The 25,616-nt window shown below is 41.7% G+C and overlaps 1 protein-coding gene across 1 annotated transcript in view; it reads right to left on the reverse strand.

Moving 5' to 3' along the window:
- UST (uronyl 2-sulfotransferase) overlaps positions 1–25,616 on the reverse strand; it is a 289,355-nt gene that overhangs the window by 39,363 nt on the left and 224,376 nt on the right. The window contains exons 6-7 of the mRNA XM_019638972.1: positions 13,959–14,056; positions 11,507–11,664 (exon numbers count right to left, since the gene is read on the reverse strand). Of these exons, the coding sequence (XP_019494517.1) occupies positions 11,507–11,664; positions 13,959–14,056 (256 nt within the window). The remainder of the gene's footprint in view (positions 1–11,506; positions 11,665–13,958; positions 14,057–25,616) is intronic.

Consider the following 25,616-nt stretch of genomic DNA (forward strand, 5'->3'; position numbering starts at 1 on the left):
GGGGAGGGTCCTGGGAGGTCGGGGAAATGGAATGGATATTCTTACCTGATAATAATATTGAAAGAAATATCAAAAGTAGTATTGATACAACAGGTCTAATGACACATATGAAAATTTTGACAGGTACAAATAAACCTAAGAAAATACAAAAGCCCAAGGCAATAACCAATTCCAGGGAAAACAACAAGTTATGCAAGATATGAAACAAAAGGACAGTATACTACCTGGAGCAGCGACAAACAAATGTGTATAGTCACAGTGATGTAAACAGAAACGACGCATCTAAAACATGGATATAGCCGTATTAGGAAGATGGGCGGGGGCAGGAAGTGGAAGTGAGGGTGATGGAATAAGAGAACTAAAATAACGTGTCAAATAAATAAATTAAGAAGCAGCATCCTGTGTATACGAGTTATAACTAGTGTGGTGATTATCAGGAGAGCCGCTAAGTAGGTAGAAAGTGTTTGCAGACCTAGATTTCACTATGGGGGGAGGGGGGGGCGGGGAGGTCTGGAATAGGAAACTGCTGCTTTTCATCATATGTCTTTTAGTACTATTTGATGTTTAGTTATATACACACATTACTTTAATACATAAAATATATAGTTAGAAAATGTAGAGGTAAAATTCTAGGAACACATGGTTTGAAAAATAGCTGCAGTGGTGCCTGGCTCCGACAAGGCAACAGAAATACCTAGAAGCACGTGGTAAAAACTGAGAAGAGGGCAAACGGGGTCAAATATATGGTGATGGAAGGAGAACTGACTCTGGGTGGCGAGCACACAATGTGATGTATAGATGATATAGTACAGAATTGTACACTTGAAACCTGTGTAATTTTACTAATCATTTCACCCCAATAAATTTAATAAAAAAAATAGAGTTGAATTCTTGACAGCTCCCCCCCCCCAAAAAAAATTGAGACTATCCAGTTAGAGTAAGTGAACACCCCTCAACAAGCAAAGCTTTCTTACTCTCCTCAGTGGGGAGTTCTACTGGGTTTCTCTATGGGTTTGTGGACAATGAAACACGTGCTTCCCATACCCCTCCAGGAACCACACAAAACAGCAGTGTTCTGGGCAACGGAGCGTTTGTAGTTTTTCACTGTATTCTTTCACAGTCCAATGCCATTTGCAAGATGTGAAAAGCTAGGACGTTGTATGTTGATAAAGATGTCTGAGATATCGAAAGAACGCAGACCAGGAAATGATATTTCTGTTTGAAAGAGATCGAGTCGAACAAAACTAGAAGCTTCCATTCTCAAATGCTGAGTCATGTAAAATGGGCGAGGATGGTATTTCACCCCAGCAGGGGGCACATTTTATAAGCAAAGAATGTCAGAGAGGCAAGGACGTATGTCAGAGAGGCAAGGACGTATGCCAAAGGCACAAAGACAGTTCTGAAATTCTTTGCCTACTGCTCTTTCCGCATCACCACATTAATCCCTGGGGTGACAGGGACCTTGGCAGGTTGGGCATGAAAGAGCAGGGAGACCACAGTGTCTCTTATAAAGATCATAAAGATCAAGCGTGCTCTGGGGTCAGGTCTCCTCAAGCTTCTTTGCCTGGGCTTCAGAAGCACTTCAGCTATGCAGCCTTACCAGGAAAGTCCAAAAATGGAAATGTGCGGTGACCAATTTCACCCTTAGTCATACTCTAACTCAATGCAAAGCATATTACTGTCAAGGTCAACTAAAAACTGCTCCAAATAAAAGTGATTAAATTCTGAAGTAGAAGACATTCACCTCTGAACACAGAAGAATGCTGGTACCTCCACCACAGATATCGCTAGCCAGCTTTTCGTTTGGGGAAATGAATCATAAGAGAAAAGTGCACACCCCCATCCTGGCCACTCTGTGGGGGCCTCCAGGGTTCCCAGAGGATGAGGTTGAGGCCTAGAATAGAGCAATTTCCCAGGGTGCATGGGGTGGGAGGTGGGGGCTGGGGAAACTTTTGAAGGGGTGATCCCAAGGGTTGCCAGCGAGGGAGGCCAGGAAGACAGAGGCAGTGTCAGGGGACACAGTCGGCTCATGCCTGGGTCAGGGAGACCACGCGGGTGGGCAAAGGGGGGAATCTAGGTGATCAAGCAGGGCAACAGCTGGTGTCTGGAGATGTGTGGCGGGACCCCCAGTGGGACAGTGCAGGGCCAATCAGAGCTAGTGGGTGCTCCGGGCCTAGAGGGTGGCTGGATCTTAGGTGGGGAGACTGTGAAGAAAGCAAGAAGGAGAACCCCAGCATAGGGACCTGGGAACCTGGCAGCATGCCTGACATTGCTAGGAAGTGAGGGATCCTTGGGTGGTGGTCGGGCTTAGCAGAGGGCAGGGAAATTAGCGGGGAGGAGAGGAGGGGTGACACATAGGCCTCCGGCAGCTGTGGCTTGGCCACTGGTTCTGGGATTGGTATGAGTGACTCAGTTCCAGGTCGTACCACATAGCGAGCTGAGGCTGCTGACACTTCCTGCTTTGGGCAGGGCTGTCTTAGAGCAGGGTGGCTGAGCTGTGAGGAATTGGGGCACCCAGCTCCAAGAGGCAGGGTCAGCAGGCGAGGGCCGGGGAGGGCCTGACCACCCCTCATGCCTCCCACACTCAGAGGTACTTCCGTGCCTTCACACCTCCATGCCTGCACTCGTGTCATTTTTTTCTGCCTAAAATGCCTCCTTCTGTGCCTAACTTGTGAACACCTCTGCACCCTTCAAGGCCTGGCACAGATATTGCCATTAGGACGTGCTCCTCCAGCCCGTGTGCAATGGCTTCCAGGCTAGACAACGTTTTCTTTGCCTTGACATGGCCCTATCCCAGAACTGGCATATTGCAGACAATTAAACATGTGCTTATGTGTTTGTTGAATTGTCTTGGTATTTTCAGATTACACCTGCAGTTTAAATATTAGTTTTCACAGGAGAGAGTTTGGGAAAGTTATCACTAAGAAATTAACGTCTGGGGCCGGCCGAGTGGCACGATGGTTAAGAACTGGCTTGGGACACCAGAGGGCCCCAGTTCAGATCCCACATATGAGGGCCAGTGACACTGCCCTCCACAGCTAAGATGCTGAACAACAGCTCAACCTTGAGCTGGGCTGCCGTGAGTCGCCGGCGACGGCGTAGGCTGCAGCCCCTGTGGCAGTGGGTTGCCATGGGCTACCGTGTGCAGCCAGCAGCCAGCGTGAGCGGCTAGCAGCCGCTGTGAGCGGCCGTCCAGAAGCCGGTGACTGATCTGCCTCATCCGGGAAGAGTGCAATGATGGTGCCAACTTGGGCCAGTGAAGCAACGTTCTCCACAACTAGACTGAAGAACAAAACGACAGCAACTTGTCTGTTCCCCTTCCACCAATTCCCCAATAAAAATCTTAAAAAAAAAAAAGAAATTAATGTCTGTAAATGAAGTCCTATTTTCCTGTTAATTTTAGATAATAACATTAGAGATGTTTTCTCCTGGAGGGGAGATGATCCCAGGCAAGAGCAAATTAATAAGCAACCGAAAAATACCTTGAAAAATAGTATAATTCAAAGTAATTATTATTTCTGACAAAATGAACAATTATAGTGGAAATGGATCAAAAGAATATATATTATCCTGCAACTTAAACTTTCATACAATCCATTAAACATGTCCAGAGGGCCAATCCTTGTGAAAAGGTGAATAAAGCTTTCAGTCTGTGCTTACAGGGCTCCCTTCAGGAAAGTGTTCCCTAAAAATACCTTAAGCATTTAGGAGTTGATTTAAAGGGCTGTTTACATTATATATTAATTTTAACTATTTATGTAACAGCTACAGTTGAAACAGTTATATGCTTTCAGTTTTAATTTGTAGACATTATTTTAAAAGCCTAGCACTGCTGTTCCCCAGCCCCCACCAGAAAGATATCAGGTGCTGTCAAATGCATCCATCTTTAAAATTATTGTTTTCTGTGCGGATCGCCACACACTGGCTTAAGATAATACCTTAGTGACCTATGATGATTTCTGAGCTCACATTCTTTTATGAACAAGATAATCTGTAGATTTTATTTTTAAGCTCTTATCTACGACCGCAATAACCTCTGGCTTAGTAATGAAATATAAAGAATCTTGAGAAGGTCACAGTTTGCTGTTTGTGGTGACTCTGGGGACAGAAGCTTGAATGTCTGTGGTCACTTAGGACTGGGAATTGTGGGCAAGATGTTCAACCTCTTTGAATCTCAGCTTCCTTGTTTAGAAAATGAGACTAAGATTATTTGTCTTCCTCATTTTCAGAGGATCTATGCAAGAATCAAATGAGATCCTCTATGTGAAAATGCTTTGCACACTGCAAATAGCTGTGCAAATTGTTAGTCAGGAACTGTTATCGCAGTTGTGATCCTACACTATTCACTCACATATGACTGCTGTATTATAGGAGTTCAGTTGTTTAAACACGAATGGATGTACACACACACACACACACACACACACACACACACACAAGCACTCGCACAATCCAGTACCAACATGATTAGAATCTGGCTGGTGAAAAACAAATCTTTATGAAGAATACTGATGGTAGATGAACCAACAACTTCACTGGTGTCTATAGATAGATTGTCTGAATTCCTCCTGACCATCAGTTGTATCTGTCAGGTTCCAGACTGGCTTTGAGTTTTGTGGTAGCACAAAAGAAATAGGAAGTGGGAAATAAAAATGGAAATGAAAGATGCAAGTCAGCATCAATTTAATCTTGATGGTGTGGGATGATGGATTATTTTTATAAAACCAGGGTTGACGGTATACAGTAGTCTGTCCTTATCTGAAATTTTGCTTTCCACTGTTTCAGTTACCCGCGGTTAACCTGGGTCTGAAAACATTAAATGGAAAACTCCAAAAATAAACAATTCCTAAGTTTTAAATTTTGCACTGTGAAGTGTGGTGAAATCTGCTTTGTCTGGCCTGGGACATGAATTTTCCCTTTGTCCCTCACATCCACTCTATAGCTCTCCACCCTTGAGTCAATTAGTAACTAAAGGGGCTATCAGGTCATCTGTCGTGGTGTTACAGTGCTGCTGTTCAAAGAACCCTTACTTTACTTAATAATGGCCCCAAGGCTCAAGAGCAGTGATGCTGGCAACTCAGATATGCCAAAGGGAAGCTGTAAAATGCTTCCTTATGAAAAAAGGTGAGTACAGTAAGTAAGATATTTCGAGAGAGAGAGACTACATTCACATAACTTTTATTAAATATACTATAATAGCTCTATTTTATTATGAGTTGTTGTTAATCTCTTACTGTGCCTATTTATAAATTAAACTCTATCATAGGTATGGTATGTGCAGGAAAAAACATAGTCTATATAGGGTTCAGTACTAGCCACAGTTTCAGGCATCCACAGGGGTCTTGGAAGGTATCCACTGCGGACGAGGGAGGACTACCGTATCTTTTTAACCCACATAAACTTATTTCATTGTAAAACGTCATCCTCTCACCCCCAATTAGCTCTCCTATACTGCAATTTGAACTAGTGCAATCAATTGTACTTGGAATCCTTTTGATATTCAGGATCCCATTTTTAGGCCCAAACTGGGCCTGTCTATCTGTTTTCAAGCCTTATGCAAACTCCTGTCTGCAGATACAAACTCTGTGAGGAGCCAACGTGCACTACCTTGAGAAAGTGGAGACATACCGCCACCTGCTGGAGAAAGTTGAACTCATTGACAGTGTTCTGAAAGGACTCCGTAATTCTGCACACGGAAAACAAACTAAAGGTTTTTTCAAGAACTGAATCTTAGGATCTTACTTAAAACAACAACTCCACTAAGTCTTTGTACACCCATCCTATGTCTACTAAATAGCACGGTCTATAATAGTCTGCAAAGTTCAACCTTCAGCACAAGTTAATGGTAATTGGTCCCAATCACGTCTTAACAGTGAGGTTCATTTGAAGTTGAAATCTTAACTCCCTGATATTTTTGGTAAGAGTTCAGGCACAAAACAGATGATTTAAAAAAAACCAGTGACTTATGATGTGTGTTTTTCAAGCCCCTTAGTGTGTTACTGTAGTATTAGTTCCAGTAAATTTATTCCCCATGATTGTTTCAGAGACCGGGTATTGGCCAGAATATAATTGTCCCCTCCTCTTAGGTCAGATATACTATTTCCTAAAGGCACGTGATTTCATAGTTATAGGTCAGCTGTAGGTGAAATAAGTCAAAGTTCATTGTCTATCTGTCTATCTATCTTTTATCTATCTCTATCTTTCTCTCTCCCATCCTCTTCCCCCCCACCTCCACTAATGTAGAAGTAATTACAAGAGAGCCTAAAGTCCTACTTTGTCACAGACACCGACCCTGTCTCTGTCCTGGTATGTGGCTGGCAGGCCAATAGCTAATTATTGAACTCTTATCGTATGTTAAGCTCTGGGCAAAGGGCTTTACATGGATTTGGTCAGGTACATCTCCCAACAACCCCATGAAGTAGTTAGTAATGTTTATGCATCTTATACAGGTGGAGAAACTGAGGCTTAACGGGGTTATACCTTGCTTCTGGTTGTACAGGTGATGAGTGGAGGAGCGGCTTTAGCACCTAGGCTATCTACTCCAGAGCCTGTGCTGTAATCATTATGATACCCTGTCTACTCAACAGAATGCATACGGTATGGAGAGAAAGGGATGGACATCATGACTAGAGAGTTTGAGTTGGGATCCCTGTCTAGATCACTGCAGAGTGACCAAGTAATAGGGAAGAACCGATTCTGAGCGAGTAACCCTCCAGCCAGGATTCTATCGTGTCCTCTAGGTGGCGATAGCCTCCATATGTAAACCTGAGAATTCCTACGGCAATGAGGACTGTTAAAGGACTGCTTTTGGGGGTGCGTGGGTGGGGTGGGAAGCACTCTATAATTGTGCTAAAAACAAAAGTTAGAAAGAGCAGCCTTAAAGCATTCTATAGGATACTTTAGTATTATAATAATACAGACCTTGGAGGTCTCCCACCCAAAGCTGCATTTGCCCTCGGTCATAAGGGCAGAACCCTAGCAGAAAAAGGACGAGAAGGGTCTTCTCACTCCCAACTCACTGTTCTTTCCTTAAAGAATGATTGTTCTTTATGATACATGGGCCAAGCTTTAATTATTTAAGATTTGTTTTGACTCAGTCTGACATTTTCATTGATAGATGAAAACTTGAATTTTTCCTACAGGATTCTGTATTAAAATTTCTCTCCTGCATATTTGTTATTATTTTCTATGCACATGCCTTCAGATTCAAATACTACAAAGCAAATGAATTCAGAGAGTACACTATTATAACGGGAGGTCTAAGTATCATTCATGCCGAGTAAAAAGCTAATATTTAAATTTGTCCTCTCTCGTCATTGTTTATAAACAATATTTAAATAAAAATAATTAAAAAAAAACAAAGCATCCAATTTATGAATGAACTTAAATCCTCAGATTAGTCGTTTGTTTGGAATTATGCATTTTTCCTTGGTAACAGTTGGTGGCCAGATTCTCAAGACAGCCCACGAAAGTCTAGTAAATCCCTATTGTGGCTCCAGTGTTTACATTTGTGATGGAAAGAGGTTTAAATGAATATTAATGTAATGCTAATAACGGAAAGCATTTAAAATACAAGGGAGAAAGATTGGACACAAGTTTTCAAGTCCCCAGGAAGGAGGAAGGTAATGGGTTAATATTAATAGGTCATGTAGTTCCATGTTTGGATGCTAGATGGCGCTATTGAACCAGAACACTTCAGCCATTTGCCAAGTCAAGGGTTTACATGAGGGACGTTTACATAAGGGCTGTTCCTATCACAAATATTCACATATTCTCTGTCTTCAATTTCTGTCTTCAACTGGCTTACTTATTTTGGCCTTTACCATCACTGTGATTTTAGCTCTGAAGGAAATTATGACTAAGAAAAATACTGATAGCTCATAGCGTTGTCAATTTGTAAGATCTAAGGAAGAAAAGTATTCACGAACACGTTAGCATTCATGACTCAGAAACACGTGAGTTCTGTACCTTGCTTTTACGTTTTGGTGGATGACTATGGGTCAGTCTCTCAAATTCTTTGGGCTGGCTTCAGTTTCTCCTTTTTAAGAGGTAAATCATGAGCAAATGTAATCGAGATTATTCGATTAAAAATAAGACTGTATAGGTTAAACCAGTGAGGTAGCTCTAACCCAATAAATCTCTTTGGGCCTTGATTCTTCCTAAGTCAGACTCATATACCCAGGTGGGGTGGAGTTTACAGAGCGCTCACCCCAAAGTACTTGGTTCAGCATCAGCAACTGCCCCCTGGGTATGAAATACCTGGCATTCTCTTGGTTATCCATCATGCTAAAACTTTCAATTTTATATCCTCTTGAGTACTCACTATCATAAACTCTTTCTGAGCTATGCTGACTGGGTCTCCACAGAATAGAAACATTAATATAAAATGACTCTAAATAAAAAAATTCTAAAGACTAAGTATCTCAAATTGGTAGGAGACCATTTTACTTGTCAGTACGTCTTCCTACAAGAAATGAACAGAATGGTTTGGGGCAACAGTCAATCTGTTATTTAAGGAAGAAGTTATTAACTTCTCTAGATGATGGGTTATTGGATCTGGCAGTACTGATTGGAAAGAATTAATATTCTAATCTAGAATAAGTGACAACTCATTTGAATGACAGACATTACTATTTTCACCAGCTCCCCAAATAGTCATTGCTGTTTGTGCTCCTTCTCAGTTATGAGGCTGGTACAGATCTTTTTCATGTTGCTGGAAGGAGATTACTAAAAATCAGCACACGCCTGCATTGTTTTAGATAGCTGGACAAGCCCCAAGGAAAAACGGCCAGTGGAGTGTCTGCATCTTTCTCCCTCACCACAGTCAGTTAACCTACGATGACTTAAGGGTCACTAGGTTCCCTAGTATCTTAGATTTTAGTTTGTCTTCCCTTTGTTCTCGAGGCTACTCAGTTATAAAATTCTTTTATACAGGGCAAGAACAATGGTTTGAGCAACATCTGTGGATTTCAACTAAAACGTGCCGACCAGAAGGCTCTGGGATGAAGGACTCAAGTGACTCCTTTGATTTCTTTGACACCACCTTGCTGCTTTGTGGCCACAAGAAAACAGGAGAGGTGCTTTGTCTTTGCAGAGGCGATAACATAGTGCAAAGCTGGCCAGGAGTGGATGCTCACCTCCTGTCTCCTGAGTCCAGGGAGGTGGAGACTCCTTGGGACAGAGCAACGGTGGAGCTGCTTGGCCTTCAATGGCACCATAAAAGAATCACTCAAGAAGATGCCCAAGAGATCCCAAAACACAGTGGAAGCTACTGAAGAATCACTCAAAGGTTCAGTTTGTTGTGTACATTGACATGTGGCAGCTGAAGAGTGATACTGGGGTGATATTCAAAATACTTAACAACCAGTTCCACTCAGGAACTCAATTCAGATCAGTTGCTGAGTGCCCCACTGGGCCAGAGTCCTGAAGACCCACTCTGTGCCATGAATCACCCCTTTGTTACTTCATTGTTAGGGGGGTGAGGTGCAGCCAGATGCCAGGTGCACAGAGAGCAGATGCTGAAGGTATTCTTTACTATTTTAACCACTAGTACAGCTGGGCTGTATGAACTGGCCACGCGTTGGTCCTGGGCTTATAGAAACCTTTCATCCCACCACACAGGCGTATCAGACGTCCCTTATTCTCTCTGAGGCAGGAAGCCACCGAGTATTAATATGCTGCTATGCCAAACTCAAAGGGAAAAAAGTCTTTCATTTATAGGTGGGAAGATTGTGGCTGAAGGCAAAAAAGCTAATGGTAACCCAATTTTCAGAAATATATTCTATTTTAATTGATGTGCCTACAGATCATGGGCCCAAGGCCCACAATTTCTGAGTAGTCAAGTTTTTAAATGAAGAAAACAGTTGGGAAGTCAGGATGATATAACCTGACAACAGCAGTAAACGGGCTCTCTTTGGGGTAAGCTTTTCGTTTGTGGTTCATTTGTATTTAAGAAGAACAAAGATAAAAATGTCCTCATCTAAGTTCTCAGGCCATGGCATCCTGGGATCCAGAACAGAGTTGGTCCCAGGTCCCAGGATGGATGATGTGTGTGATGTGAACTCACCGATATTCTTCCCAGATGCTGGGACAAGACCGTGTTCACCTTTTTTGACAACTGTGTGTCTCCAGGATTCAGTCAGCCTTTTATCTCATAGTGTGTAACACACACACACACACACACACACACACACACACACACACACACTACATGAAGATAAAACCAAGGAAGGAAAATAACAATAAGTAATATATAAAGTTGTTCATCAAAGGAGTCTAATTTATGATAAGACCCCTCCTTGCACAAAGACCAGAGTTTATCTTGTCTTATAGAACTTGATAAAAATTGGTCATAGCAGGGCACTTTAAATTCTTCAAATTGCCTGCTATTGAAAGGTCAGAGGAAGACCTAGCTCCAAAAACCAATTATTTAGGGTTTATTATGCTTCTGGTTATTCAAACCACATTTGCTGCTGAGGAGACACACCTGCAGGCACACCTTGAGGTCCGCAGGCATGCACCTGTGGGTAGGTACATCAGGACTTATCTCCGAGTGAGTGAGTTGGGGAACCAAGGCAGCCTCCACCAGCCAGCCATCTTCCTCCAGCAAATCCCTGGGGTGGTGGGGCCGCCTTATGGAACAGGACCTTTTTACCTGGGCATTGGTACCTGCCAGTGACGCAGGTGTGTGTGAGGTCCCTGCCTGACTGTGGAAAGTTGGGCAGCAGGCTGCATTTGGGGAGCCTTTCGGTTGCTCCTTATTTCCCCGAGGCAGAATCCTGCCTCCCATTTCAGGTCAACAGAACAAAACAATAAACACATTAGTGAATAAATGTGCAAGGCTTGTTGTAGCAGCAGTAGATTAAGGGGGATAGGAAAGAAATAAATAGTGCTGTTTGTCTTTCTCTCAGGATAAAATAATAATGAGAAAAATGACGATTTCTGAAAGTAATTATATTTGCAGTGATACTGTGGGCAACCCTTGTCATTGCGCTGCTGCGTTCTCTTTCTTGCTTCTATTTGAAAACCATTCCATTTATCAGACTAAAGTCACAATTGTATTTTCAATTTGCTGCTCTGTGTACTCTATTTGCCAGGATTTTGTTTGCCAGAGTGCTTTTGTCAAAAGGAAGCAGGGCCAAGAGATACTTCATTACACGATGGCTCCTTGACACTCACACACATTTCCATCAACAGACTCCAGACATGCACAAGCCAGTTTCTTAGTTCACCCTGACACCCCGCTCAGGACAAGGCTGATGGAAATGGTGCCAATTTCACTTTCTAAAGGCAGAAATGGAACCATCAACCTTTAAAACATGGAGACTTTATGTTTGGACCTGAAGTTCAACATTCTGTCATTAGTAGCTTATGGCTCTGACCTTGCTCTGCAAGCCAGGGGGCCTTTCCGTCATTAACAGAAGAGCTGATTTCGTTCCTTTATTTCCCGAGTCCTTTTCAAGGTAACGCTCGAAACAGAGAATAGCTTGCTTACAAACAGAGTTACCTGGGTCTTTGTAGATACTGAGCACACCCTTGAAGTAATGAGGTAAAAATCTTTCCAGTAAAAGCAGCACATCTTCCAATTCTTCGAGAATCCCCACAAGCAGGAAGTTTTCATTCACGTTCAGTTTTGCTCTTTCAAGGGCCCACTCACCAGGCTCCCTTTATGGATATAAAAGTCATGTTTAAATCCAAGATTCATTTTCAAACTGCAGCCACAACATGCTGAAAGTTTATCTTGTCTACCACCCACCTCCATTAGCATAAGTTCAAATTGCATTTCCTTCAAAGACCAGCCCCCATGTAGCCACCCCCGGCAGCCTCCCCTGGTCCTTCCAGCTGGTACCCCCTCCACACCTTCTCACCTCCATCACTTTCACCTGCGTGTAATGTCTAGCTCAGGACCTTGAACTTAGAGAGGCCAGCCTAAATATTGGGTTGTCGGAAAAGTCATGACATGTTTTTTCTATGTTTTTCGTTGCAAGAATGTGTCATGACTCTTCCGACAGCCCAATATTTGCTGGAAGAAGGATACAGGCCCAGGCAGTGAGGTCCTAGTCCTAATAAACATTGATCAAAGGGTGATTAGAATGGCTTCTTAATAGGGGGGCCAAACAGAACCAATTAAATAAAATTAGGAGTTTTGAATTATGAAACTTACTGACACAGTATTTCTACGGGACTCAAAACAGGTGTTGGGTCATGACTGCTAATCATCTTCGTCTTTAAAAGAGTTTAAGACGAATGTTTATTTTATTTATTTATTTTGAATTACAGAAGGAAAACAGCCTAATCTCATGTGTAGGGCAGGTCTCTGAGTGGACACTTACGTGAGTGAGTAAAGCGGGGAACCACAGGAGCTGGGCCCCGGGCCTGGCTGGCATTTTCCTCCTGGGGACATTTGGGCAAGCCCAGATTCTCTTTTGAAAAGTTGTAATAGTAACGCTTACCTAGCTCAAATAATTGTTGTCAAGGTGGAACCCACTGACATTTTGAAAGAGGTGTGAAAATCATCTTGTGTGAGCCAAGCAAGACAGGACATCATGAGCACTCTCTCCAAGATTAGGAAATAGATAATTAAAAAAAAAATACTTGAGGGAATCAGAATCATGTTTCTTGGGGGAAAAAAATCTTCATTGTGACAGAAAGCGAGTCATCTGGCCCCAAATCTGAAGCACTGTCCTCGAACCAGGTTGGCATGTATTACGAGAGTGAGAATGACTGAGAGGCCTCCTGAACTCAGGAAGTTTAAGATGCAGCAGAAAATGGACACTTCCAGGCCCAGGATTCTGACCCTAAATGAACTCCTGTGTTGTGGTAAACTCAACACACCAGCAGTGACAACAATACACATGATAATTAAGCAGTCGTCACCGTGTCAGCAAAAAGGACAGTGAAGGAGCTGCGATGTGGAAACAGCAATCTCCCCTTCATCTCTGCAGGGACACATGACCTTCTCCTTTTTCTTTTCTGATACTTTATTGTTATTATTTTAAAATAACACATGCAATGGTTAAAAAGCTTAAAAACAATAAAAATCAGAGGACAAAAGAGTGCAGAGTAAATGCTCCTCGCATCCTGACCCCAAGTCCCCAGATCCTCCTAGAGTCAGCTGTTGTTAGCAATGACTGGAGATCAGGTTTCCTCTGGGGAAAACTGTCACTCCTGGTGACAGTTTATTTTCCACCAAGCAAAGGCAATATTCACTGTTACAACCATTTCTTCTCCAGGCTACGCATTTGTCTAGCGCAGTGAATTTCAATTATAGCCAGACCAGAATCACCTGGAGGTGGTTACAAAGGCCTGTGCCTGCCCTTCTCGCACGGGGATTAGGTAAGGGTTCCTAACAAGTGCCCCAGGGATACTGCTGCAGGTGGGCCGACCACACCCTGAGGGCCGTTATGATCTTCGTGACTCACTCTCTAAAGAAGCTCTTGCATTCTAGTAAGGCTGAGGGGTGATCACTAGAAAGTACTTTCCTCTTTTTCTACTAAGTATGTCTCGGGAGAGAGACACTATCGAATCTGGGGTGTGAGCGTCCAGTGTTTCAGACCTGATTAGACATGCCACCCAGGCAAGGACAGTTGTTGATGAGGTACAGTCGCCATGGAGGAGCAGGCTGGTGCTCACCCCCAGTTGTTACTATGTAATGGCTGCGTAGTGAGAGCAGTGTGTTAAGTATAAAAGAGTTTGGTTGGCATTGTAGTTACAACGGCTTTGTGGGCCGGTCCCAAGACCTCTGTCACACCTTGATTTGTTAATTACCTTATTTATAAGAATTCAGAGTCTCAAACTTCAATCATCAAAGATTAACAGTATATATTAATGAAATTCTAGAAGGTTGAGAAATGAGGGATAGAAACGATTCCTGCACAGTGCAGTGTGTGTGCGTGTGGCGGGGGTGGGTTTCTGCCATTGGTCTCCCCATGAGCATGCCACAAGCCGTTAGTCTTTACCTGCATCGGGGATGCTGTCCACAAAAATACGGAATGATGTAAAATAACCTGGGGTTGGAACACTCAGGATAGTTTTCAAGGATACACTCATTGATATCCTAGAAGAGAAAACACAGCAGTGAGATGTTCTGTAGTCTCTGAAGTGCCTCATCAAATGCCACACAGTGTAAGTAAAATTGATGCTTGAATTACACGAGCCAGCCTGAGGAGATGTCGAGAACGCATAGATTTCATGACGATACTTTCTCTTTGCCTCACACCATCCTGTTCCACTGGCCAGGTGCACAGATGATCAGAGCATTTCAGAGAGTGCTTATTCTGTTGAGTAAACTGAATTTCTGTGTTTCCCGGGGGCCTGAAGTCTTTAGCTAGAAAGATCATAAGCGTCTTGAGAGCAGTTCTACTCACTGAGATATGTCGCGACGCTAGCAGTTAACAGCAACCAACTGGTAAGTATACAGTTGGCACTTAACAAATACTTGTTGGATGAATTCAGTATGATTTAATTCTTAATTCATTCCAACTTAATCAGAGATCCCCACACACCAACCCTATAGAAACGTGTTTCTCTGTGTATCCATACATCCAACAGATAATTATTAAGTGCTTACAATAGTCACATACAGGGTTTATATATTTTGGAGGGATTGTAAAATCATTTCTAATGTTACTTAGGCTAGAAAGTGACGGGATGTTTGTATACAGACTTCTCACTTTCAAGGGCAACAGTTGTGATGTCCAGATTTTCTATTTCTCTTCTATGGTGTTGAACGTGGGTCTCTGTGAGCTCTACAAGAGTTTACCATGGCTTTCTGGGGGTGAACAGAAGCGCTAAACATCAACTTCTATCAAGGCAGGTGACACTGATACCCTAGATAAGACACGCCTGGTTCTTAAGTATTTCTAAGGAGAAAAGATAACCCAATTTACAAACAAACCTAACAGCTATGGGATGGTTTTCCAGAGACAACACTGGCAAGGCAGATTAAGAGTGGATGTAACTCACAAATGTGGTCACGTGGTTGACGGAGCTTATGAAGCAGCTGCAGTCACTGTATCTGATATGATCGGAGTAGCTGGTTATTAACAATTTTTTGTTCAAGTTGAGAATAAGAAAAATGCAACTTAAACTTTTAAAAAAATTATAACCCTATTTTTCTCTCCTCATCCTTCTTTGGTTTATAAAGCAACTAAATAAATGACACAATTACAATAACAAATTCAAGTGGAACAAACAGATTCGGCAAGAAGAATACTCTAAGCATCTGAGTCTACTGTGGGAATCAGAGGTGCACAGTTCCCAGATTGGAATATATAGATGCTCCTCCACTTGTGTCTCCGTAAGCCCAGGTAAATTGAAAATATCATTAGATTGAAAACACATATAATACAAAAAAAAAAAAAAAGAAAAAAGAAAATGCATGTAATATGCTTAACAAACCGGATATCAAAGCGTTGCCTAGCCAACCTTAAATGTGCTCGGAACACTTGCATTTGCTACAGTTGGGAAAAATCATCTCACTGCCTCTGCCCAGCATCACTGAAAGAGGATCGTACTGCATATCACTAGCCCGGGAAAAGATCAAAATTCAAAGTATGGTTTCTACTGAATGCATATCGCCACATTGTGTATAGAAAGCCATTAAAAATGCATGATGTTAGACCCAAAATGCCTCTCTAAGAAGAATTTGACACAGAGGTATGTATGTATAAAGATATTCATCGCTAAAAGAGTTATTACAACAAAATGTAGCAGAGCTTAAATGTTCATTAGTGAGAGACTGAGTCACAGAGAAGCTGTGAAACATGGGCACTTGCAAAGGGTTAAGGAGGGTCTATAGGCACCATCAGGAAAGTGTCTGTGACGAATTTTCAAATGAAAAAAAAGTCAATTACAGGACAATATAAACATGTCGGACAATGTAAAAACAAACGTACATGTTTATATAAACACAAACATATCTGGAAGGATAAACACCAAACTGTTTAACGTGGTTACTTATGACAGAAGATGTAAAAGTAGATGGGAATACATTGAACTTTGACTTTATTCATTTTGAAATGTTAGCTTTTCTTATAATGTATGTATTTTACTGTCAGCATCAGAAAACTATAAGGTTTACATGTTGTGAAACCAAAGCTTGGGTGGGAGGGTGACTGGGCTCTGCCATCAGGATGCTCGGGCCTCCCTTCCTGCCTCACACTCTGGGGGTCCTCTGGAAGTTGGCCTCCCCAGGGTCCTGAGTCTTAGGTCAGAGGGCTGCAGTCTGAGGAGGGAGCCCAGAGCTGGGTGAGAAGCAGAGCACAGGGAACTCTGGCCAGGGCAGATGTGCTCAGAGGCAGCGTGTCTGTCCCCTGAGGTCAAGATTTCACACCAAAGGAGGGAGTTAAAATGATGGTGGTTTAGGGGTGTCCAGAGATCTGTCCTATCATAGTCAGTCCCCCAGACATCTGATTAATAGGAAGAATGGGACAACAAACCCCACCAAACGCTCTCACGGGCGTGCAATAAATATTCAATGAATGAATGAATAAATGGCAGAAGGCAGAAGCCAAGACACAGCCATGATTCTGTCCCCAGGGATTCTGGCCTGGAGCTCACAGGAGCTGGCAGAGGGCATCTGCTGGTTGGGGGTGGGAGTGGGCAAGGTTGAGGAGCGGAGAGGCCTAAGAAGGCCAGTTCCCTATTGGAATTCACAAATAACCTCACAAGGTCAACTTATGGGAAGACATAAATTTCTAGTTTTAAGAAGTGCTGTTAACAATTCCTCTTTTCTTAGATTGAGGCATGTCTCCGGGGATCTCAGAGAGTTCCATTTGAGCCCATTAGGCTGATGAATGGTGTTGGCCACAACCATTTTATGGAAATGCTGTCGGAAGACATAAATAAAAGATGACTCAGGTGTAAGATCAAGTGGAAGCTGTGAAGACCCACGCATTTGCTCACCTCTCACTCAGCCTCAATGAAGAGAGTCGCTGCTTTCCATCTGCTCAAGGACAAGGGGCCCTCAGGAAACTGCTCTTGGCCACTCACACAGTCCACTCTTACTGGAACTGACACCTCTGGCGAGTGACCTTTCAGTGTCCTGGGAAACTGAATGGGACAACACAGCTGCTCCTACAGTGCCCTGCTCTAACCGTCCAGTCCACCTATTCACTTTTCTCCGGTGTTCAGTTGTTTTTTTTTTTAATCTTTGGCATAAGACTTTGCTATTCTGTGTTGTTTTACAATCACCTTTTCATACTCAAGTCCTCTTAGTACATGATTGTACAACTTCCCTTTTTTTCTCTCGAATAAGGTTCTAGGATAAGGTTGCTTTAAACGAAACCTTTAATATTTATTTTAAGCCTTGTTCTAAAGCCATCATCATGGTTGATGACTTTAGCCCAGCCGACCCACGTGCCCGCACTTGGTCTCTGATTCGCTCATCTGGTCCCTGGATGGTGGCACGTACCCCAGGCATCCTAAAGCGCTCTCTTCAAAGAGTAAGTCTGAACAAAAGACCCCTTTCTACGCATATTCTCACATTATCAGGGAAATGAAATAGTCTCTATAACTAAGAGAATCCTTTTAATTACCAAAACTAAAAAATTAGACCACTTTTGTTAAAATTTATTCCAAACTACAATTTTTAAAAGTGGACTGACATCCTTTAGGGTTTCTTTGTGGGTCTGTCTTCTTCCACTTTGATTTTACAGCAAAATCCTCATCTATTGATTTGCTCCTGCAACATTTTCATAGGATGGATTGTGGTGAACAACGCTCACCTTTTAAATGCCAAAGGGCACACTGGATCAAAGGAAACCCAGTCACTACAGCCAGGCACAGGGCGGGGGGTCATTCCTGATCCCTCTCTCACCCTCACTCTCCACACTTCACTACCTGGCCCTGTAACTTGACCCTCAATGGTGTCCAAACCGGCCTTCTCCTATCCGGTCCACACCACAGCCCCTCTCAGCTCCTCTCCAGCTAGTTAGTATCTCTTCCTTTCATCTCTTCTACCACAATGCATTTTCCAGGTAGTTGCCCCAGTAACTTAGCTGAAGTGCAAACCCATCCATATCATGCTCCTGTTCAACAACTTTGAAGGACTCTTATTGACAATGCAATGGGAATAATGATCAGTTAGGGCACTTATTAAAAATGCTAATTCCCACGGGCCGGCCGAGTGGCTCAGTTGGTTAAGAGCTCGCTCAAGAGTTTGAGCTCTGAGCAACAGCGGTTCGAGTCCAGCCCGAGCTGAGCAGCCGCTGAGCTGCCAACAGGTAGCAGGATGGTTCAGCTAAAAAAATAAATAAAAAAAAATGCTAATTCCCTGGCCCTACTTCCAGAGCATTTGATATAATAGATTTATCTGGACAAGGCTAGGAATCTGCATTGTAAAGAAGAACCTCTGGCAAATTTTGAGAAGATGGTCACTTTTCCTGAGCCATCAACACTGCGCCATTAGGTAATTCCATGCCTTTGCTCATTTGTTCCCTTGCCTGGAATTTCTTTTAGCCTCCTCCCCTGGATTCAATAGCAGGCCCAGGTTTGGGAGCCATTCCTGGCTGGACGAGGGCTAGCACACTCCAGCCCACATGTAGAGAAAGAATGGCCCCAGAAGCTGGAGGAGAGTTGAGGATCTGACAGCAAGTTCAAGGTGACTCCTGGTGTGCCTTTTGAGTAGACAAAGTACCTACAACTTACATGGTGTGGTTTGTGGCACCCTCAGCATCCACAGTCCCCATTTAGAAAAAAATCTCCCCACCTCTCATTGAGTTGACCGTGATCCCTGAACTTTGTTCATTTAATGAGATAAAATATGTAAAGTCTCCAGTATATTTTTCATTCACTCCACAATCTTTCATCATCAACCTTCTCCAGTCCTGTGGCTAATTCTGGGCCCAGAACGGAGGGATTTAAGGAGTTCCAGTAAAAGGGAAAGTCGAGGTACACACAGGTCAATGGTAGGGGAGGGTGTGTCAGATGGGCGGAGCTCCGGGACGCCCAGCGCTTCCCAAGCCAGAAGAGCTGTGCTTTGCCGAGGTGTGTTGGGTTTTGTATAAGATTTCATTTGATAAACAAGTCTAAATCTGAAAATCTTTGTTTCAGGTCAGCATGCAGAGGCTCAAGATATTAGAACAGCTACCATGATCCTATCCCTGGGCCCCATCTGACCACTGTACTTGTTCATTGTTTCCAAGGCACAGGCCCACTCAGTTATCTACTTCTGGTAACTGAAGCCAAGGTCACTGACAGGTCCACTGCCTGTGTCTGAGCCTCTGTCTTAGTAGCTTCCTTAGTACCTCCAGTTCCTATAGATTTGAGAAGCAGGCACTCTGACTTGCTTTTCCTAGGGCATAGTATCTTGCTTCTGAGTATCAGGTATGTCACCAGGCTCTGTTATGAGTGTAAGCTTTTAATATTGTCTACTTCTGAATTCTGGGGCATCTTTTGGGGTCCACTGGCACGTCCTCGTGTCACTACAGTGCAACTTGCCCACTGCCACTCATGTTCTGCCTGCTGGACTGATGATGCTCCAATGTGGACTTGAGGGTCCTGCATCCCACCTCATCACGCTGGTCCCCCCTTGCCCTATATGAGCAGGTGGTTCTGATTGTAGGACCCAGGAAGTCTGATCTCACTAACTAGGTCATGACTGCTTGGTCCTACGATTAAAGAGCACCTTGTGGAAAAAAACAAAAATATGAGAAAGCATTTTTCCTCTTCCTCTCCTTCCTAGGGTCCAGGCTGTTGAGAGTTCCACTCTTCCCCCTGCTTTACCCTTTAAGGAAAAAGGGGGCTACCAAACCTATGTTCACAAGGGGAAGAGTGGGTTTCTCGTGTATACAACAGCGTGAAGTGCTCCGTAGCATCTACATTCTGTCAAAAATGTCTTTTAAACTACGTGGCATCTTTTGTTTAAAAAGAAATTTAATTTATTGCAATTTTGGTCTACAGTGTCAATTCCTTAGTTATTTTAGTTTTCACTTTCCATTGTGAATGAATAGAGGCTCTTTGGGCTTATAAAAAGCCAGGACATCAACCTGGCTTTCAGGAAGGCACACTGCTCCCAGGTGGGGTGCTGGGCAGGCTTCCCAAATTCAGCTCTCTGAACTTTCTGAAAGCCAGACCTGCTGGGTCCAATGCTGTTCCAGGCTCCAGGGCAGAAAGGGCTGCCAAGTATGCAGAATTTTGCCAGATTGTGTGGTTATTTTATTAAGCAGATAAATGCCTACAGATTCTAGTGTAAAAACGCTGGGCCCAACCCGGTATTGTATGCATACAAACATTTTCAAAAGTAAAAGTAGACTATGTTATCAGTCATTAGTTCCCATAATTATAGTTTTTTTTGGCTAATCATCATTTTCCTTCCTTCAACATATGATGTCTGGAACATTAGTACAAAGAATGTCTTTAAGCAGAGGTTAGCCCCAGTGGGAGTTACTTAAGAAACCATTTGGCTACCTTACATTTTATACAAGTGGGGCATTTTATGAGAGTCTATCTTGACAAAAAGTTTTGGGCATAAATTTTACAGAATCATATATTATTGAGGACTGAATTAAGTGATTAGTTGATGGAATACTGAGGAAAAAGAGGTTGAGTAGGGCTATCATTTCTTTAGAAATGAAACCAAGGTAGAACTTTACTTGGGATTCTAACTTTAAATTCCCACCTAGAATTTTCTTATATAGTTTACATATATGATGTCACAATATGGTTTAATGTAATTTTATTTCAGAGATTCTTAATTTGGGGTAGCTCAAAATCAGTTGCTCATTGTGTTTAAACAATTCAAGCTGAAATCTTCAACAAACCAATGTTAAGATTCTTTAGTTATATTATGAATTAAGGCATCTAATTGTATATAAGGTATCATGTTAAGCACCGTGGTCCCAAGTAGCTAACAAATAATTGTGTCTGTCTTTCTTTATTTGTAGTTTATAATATGCAATCTTACTAATATTTATACAGAATATCTTCTTGGTAGCTGGTTCCCTTTATTTGTATGTGGTGTTCCCTCTCCCATTTTTTTTTTTTTTTTAGCTGAGCCATCCTACCACCTGTTGGCAGCTCAGCGGCAGCTCAGCTCCGGCCAGGAATCAAATCGGCAACCCTGTTGCCCAGAGCTCGCACTCTTGAGCAAGCTCTTAACCAACTGAGCCACTCGGCTGGCCCTGTGGTGTCCTTTTTTATTAATGCCTTTGCCTTATATTAAAATTTGTCTTATGTTATAAACTTCTAGTATTTAAAAATACTTTCTCCATCCCATTATTTCTAGCCTCTCTATTTTCAATAGGTAACCCCTCCATTTAAAATAGATAAATTTGATCATTTACTGCAACTGTGATTATTGATATATTTGGATTTATTTCTATGTCTTACTTTGTATTTTCAGTTTGCTATTCTTTTTCTCTGCTTCTTTTTTCTCCTTTCATGTCCTCTGTTGGTTTAATAAAGTTTTTAATAATACCCTATTATCTACTGCTTTAGAATCTAAAAATTACATTTCTACTATTTTCATGATTACCCTTACAATTTTCAACATTCTAAGAATTTTATCCCCAAATATATGGTTCTGACAGCTTAAAAAATACCAATGCAACTTAAATACTCTCATTACTTGCGAGGTCCTAAGGAGGGGTACAGAATTTAAAAAAATCATTACTAAATAGGTGGTCAGAAAGAAGAGTTGATGGAAAAGTTACTTTAAAATTTTTAACATTCAAAATTGATTACATTTTTTAAAATAAAGCCTAAAGCAATTTGGTTTTTCTATATTCCTTCCCAAACCTGTAAGGGTCTTAGCACTTTTAGCCATTAAACACCACCTACCCCATCTTATCACTGTTGTCTAATTTTAACCCTTTTTTAACACAAAAAACTTTTAGGACTCAATATTTAACTCATTTTACTAATGTATTTTAATCAGTGGCTGTTGCTTCTTGTGTTCTACACCTTCCTTGCTTATTATAATACATCTTTTCATAGTGTTTTTAGGGAAGTCTGTAAGTAGTTAACTTTATCTTTCTATGTCTGAAAAAGTCTATAGAATGATTGTTTAGCTGGATATAAAATCCTAGGTTGACAATTATTTCCCCTCAGCACTTTGAAGATATTATTCTACTGTCATCTGGTTTCTATTGTTGCTGATGAGAAATCTGCTATCAGACTAATTATGGTTCTTAATTGGTCATCTGCTTTTCTTCCTTTTCCTTGATATGCTGCAGTTTCACTCTAAAGTATTTCAGTGTAAATTTAATTTTGTTTATTACTCATGGTACACTTTTAGTCTAAAGAATCACATCTCTAATTTTAGAGTAGTCTATCCTTTAAAAGCTTATATATTTCTTCTCTATCAGTTCACCATTGTCTTTTTCTGGAACTCCTAATGAATGACTGTTGAAACTTTAAAATCTCTTAACTACTGCTCACTCTATCTTCTATCTATCTATCTATCTATCTATCTATCTATCTATCTATCTATCTATCATCTATCTATCTAGTCTGTCATCTATCTATCTTTATCTATCTGATTTGAATTTTTGGTCAGTTCCATAACTATTTCTAATCCATAAATTTTGTCTTTAACGCTATTCAGTTTAGAGTTGATTGCATTTCTTAGTTTTTTATTTCAATGAACATATTTTTCATTTTTAAGTTTTATAATTAATTCTTTTCAATATCCTCAAGTTCTTGTTTCATGTTTTTGTTGTTGTTGTTGTTGTTTGTTTCATAATTTCCTGCTATTTTTTTAATGGAAGTTATTTATTCTTTTATCTTTTCAGCATCTGAGCCATACTTATTTTAAAACCTTTGTCAGATTGTTCCTTTGAGCTATCTGGAATGAATTCATGTTCCAATAGATTTTTTTTGCCTGTCTTTCTTGGTATTAGATATTTTTTCATGTGCTTAGAATGTTTGGCCAGTTGGTTCATTCTGAGTAGGAGATTCATTCTCATTGTCTCTTGTTCTCTTTCTTTCTCCTCCCTTCCTCCTTTCCCTGTATCTCTTCCTCCCTCCCTCCCTATCTCTGTCCTTCCCTAGTGGTTACTACCATCCGGACTTCTGGCACTTCATCCAGAACCAGGTCTGATTTATAGTTCTCATCCTATGGGAACAATGGGAATATTACAGATCTGATTACCAAACAGCAAGATTTAATTCATTTCCTACTTTTGAGGCTGTAGCTTTATTTTCCCACCTTAGGTCCACAGACTTTTATAAAGCCATAGTTTCCAGTGACAGGTCAGCAGTCATTTTGTTTAGCTTCCTTTGCTTGAGGGAGAGGGTAATTGTGGCTCCCCACCCAAGTCCCTTAAAGCACCGAGCCTGGTTCTGGCCTCTATATTGATGGAGAGCACTTTTAGTCCCTTCTACCTTGTAGGAGCCCAAATCCTTGCTGCAACTGCCTGATTTTGAGCCAGAGCCCAGCTGGCCTGTGACTTTACCACTGCTCATCACTATGGTATTGTTCCAGACATGGGAATGATCTTATTTGTTAACCTGGTGAATCCTTTGGCTTTCCTTTTTTAATATTCTATCCATCATTGCTATGTGTTTGTGGCCAAGGAGTGTGAAATCACTACACCATCTTGACTGGGGGTCCTGTATGGGCTATTCACTCTTTCTTCTTACAGGGAGGTCTACCAGAAGAAATACTGAGTGCAGAGGTATGGATGATGAGTACGAGAAATGCATCTGGCTAAGTGAGAGTTTGAAAAAGAGTTGGTAAAATGTCAAGTCCGCAGCAAAGGAAGACCACATGTTTATTGAAATGTGATAATTTTTGCTTCATGAGTGTGTCAGGGAACACAGGGCCAATGCATAGTTTAAGCTGGACATCAAATAGTGTGTTTCCTGATGATTCTTCTTACAGACCTTGCAAGACATTAATACAGTGTAGTAGTGACTTTATTAGAATGGTGTTTCTTTGAATCCATTAATCGCTTCAAGTGCGTTGCCAAAACTCCAATATCTGAAGTATGCCATGAATACAAAAATGACATAATCTTTGCTCTACATATTCTTTAAGAGTATTATATAGACTCTAAACGTCTGCAAAAAAGCTTCATGTCTCCTTTCTATATTATGGTACCCACCCAGGACCAGGCAGGTGCTCTCTCACAGCTCATAAACGTAGCCTTTGAAGATGATGAAATTTTAATCTGAATTGTGCTTTGCCTATGTCTAGCACATCACCATGGGAATCTGATAAAAGCTTTTGGAAGACAATACTGTTTTGCAATAAACAACGTCATAAAAAATTCACCAGCAGAGTGAAACCCAGAATGCAAGTACTGATAAATTTTATACAGAAAGTACTTAAATGATATTGTAGATAAAGATATATCATAATGGATACTTTATTTTCAGTAGACATCTGCATGACTGACATGTCATTAAATGACCTATAACCTACTCCCTGCTAGAAAAGGTACTCCAAATGTGGGCTTCACTTAGAAGAATGACTTTGGCATTTTTGTCATTCCAGTCTCCAAGGCCCAGAAAGAGCCATGTGGCTTGACCTCTGCCACTAGCAGCTCTGCTGTGAGCTCTGAAAGTACTGGTTTGGTTAACCAGATACACAGCAGCCCCCTGAGCCCAGGGCTCTTCTGCCCAGTGCATGGAGGGCAGCAGCCTTCACAGAGGGGGATATGCTGAAATATTTGGAAGCTTACAGGCAATGGGACTACCTGTCCCTCTAATATGACTAATATTGAGATGCTGATCAAAGTCTTAAAATAAGTAGGAGGTCAGGTTTATAGAGAGGCCTAACCCCCTCCTTCCTATGAGTCACATAGAAAATGAACGGGTCACCATTATGTTGGCTTTCTGTTGGGGGTGGCAGTGTAATATCATTTGAATGGATTGTCAGTGGCTCCTATGGGGTTTACAGTTTTACCATTGTAGATCTTAATATAACCATGGAAACAAATTTTAACTTTTGACGCCTTTCTGTGTAACACCAGAAGCCAAAGGCTCTGGTAAAACAGAGATCAGAAAGACCAGTGCAGGTTTTATGTAAAAGTTGAATTATGAAGTGGATAGAAATGAATCATTACCTCAAATTTGTTCATTTCACCATTTAAAAAAGCCCCAGTGATAGGTCGAGTCTCAACACTGTCCAGTATTTCCTGAAGGCAGTACTGAGCAGAAAAATCAGGCTCCAACAGATTTTCTCAACCACCATGAACCTTTGTGAGTGTAAGAATGGCAGGAATTCCTGGGAAACCAAATATGTCCTTTAAGGGTATTATACCATAAAAATTATTTATGACCCCTTTGGGCCACACAAGTTTCTAAAAGCCACAGAAACTGCTTAGCCTCCTAAAATGTTGATGATTTTGCCTTCTCAGCTAAAGAGGTTCAGAGCTCCTTTTTCTTTCTTTTATATCCAATACCCTAATTGTTTTGGCATAAGAGGCCAAAACCACAAAAATCACACTTTAAACTTCTGGTTATCCAGGGTATAAACAGCATGTTTGTGGATTTTTTTAGGCCCACAGCCTCGCTTCTCTGTGACCCCATAGTCCCAACGCAGAAGGTCGTAAAGGATCCACAACAGATTTAACAAAGAGCAGATGAAACTGTTCAGGGTGATTATTTTAGATTAACTAGGAGTTTCAATTTCTTAATACTCTGTTATCATGAGTGACTAAGCATTGCCT

This window comes from Hipposideros armiger, unplaced genomic scaffold (genome assembly GCF_001890085.2).
Source record: "Hipposideros armiger isolate ML-2016 unplaced genomic scaffold, ASM189008v1 scaffold_41, whole genome shotgun sequence".
In the NCBI taxonomy this organism is placed as follows: Eukaryota; Metazoa; Chordata; class Mammalia; order Chiroptera; family Hipposideridae; genus Hipposideros; species Hipposideros armiger.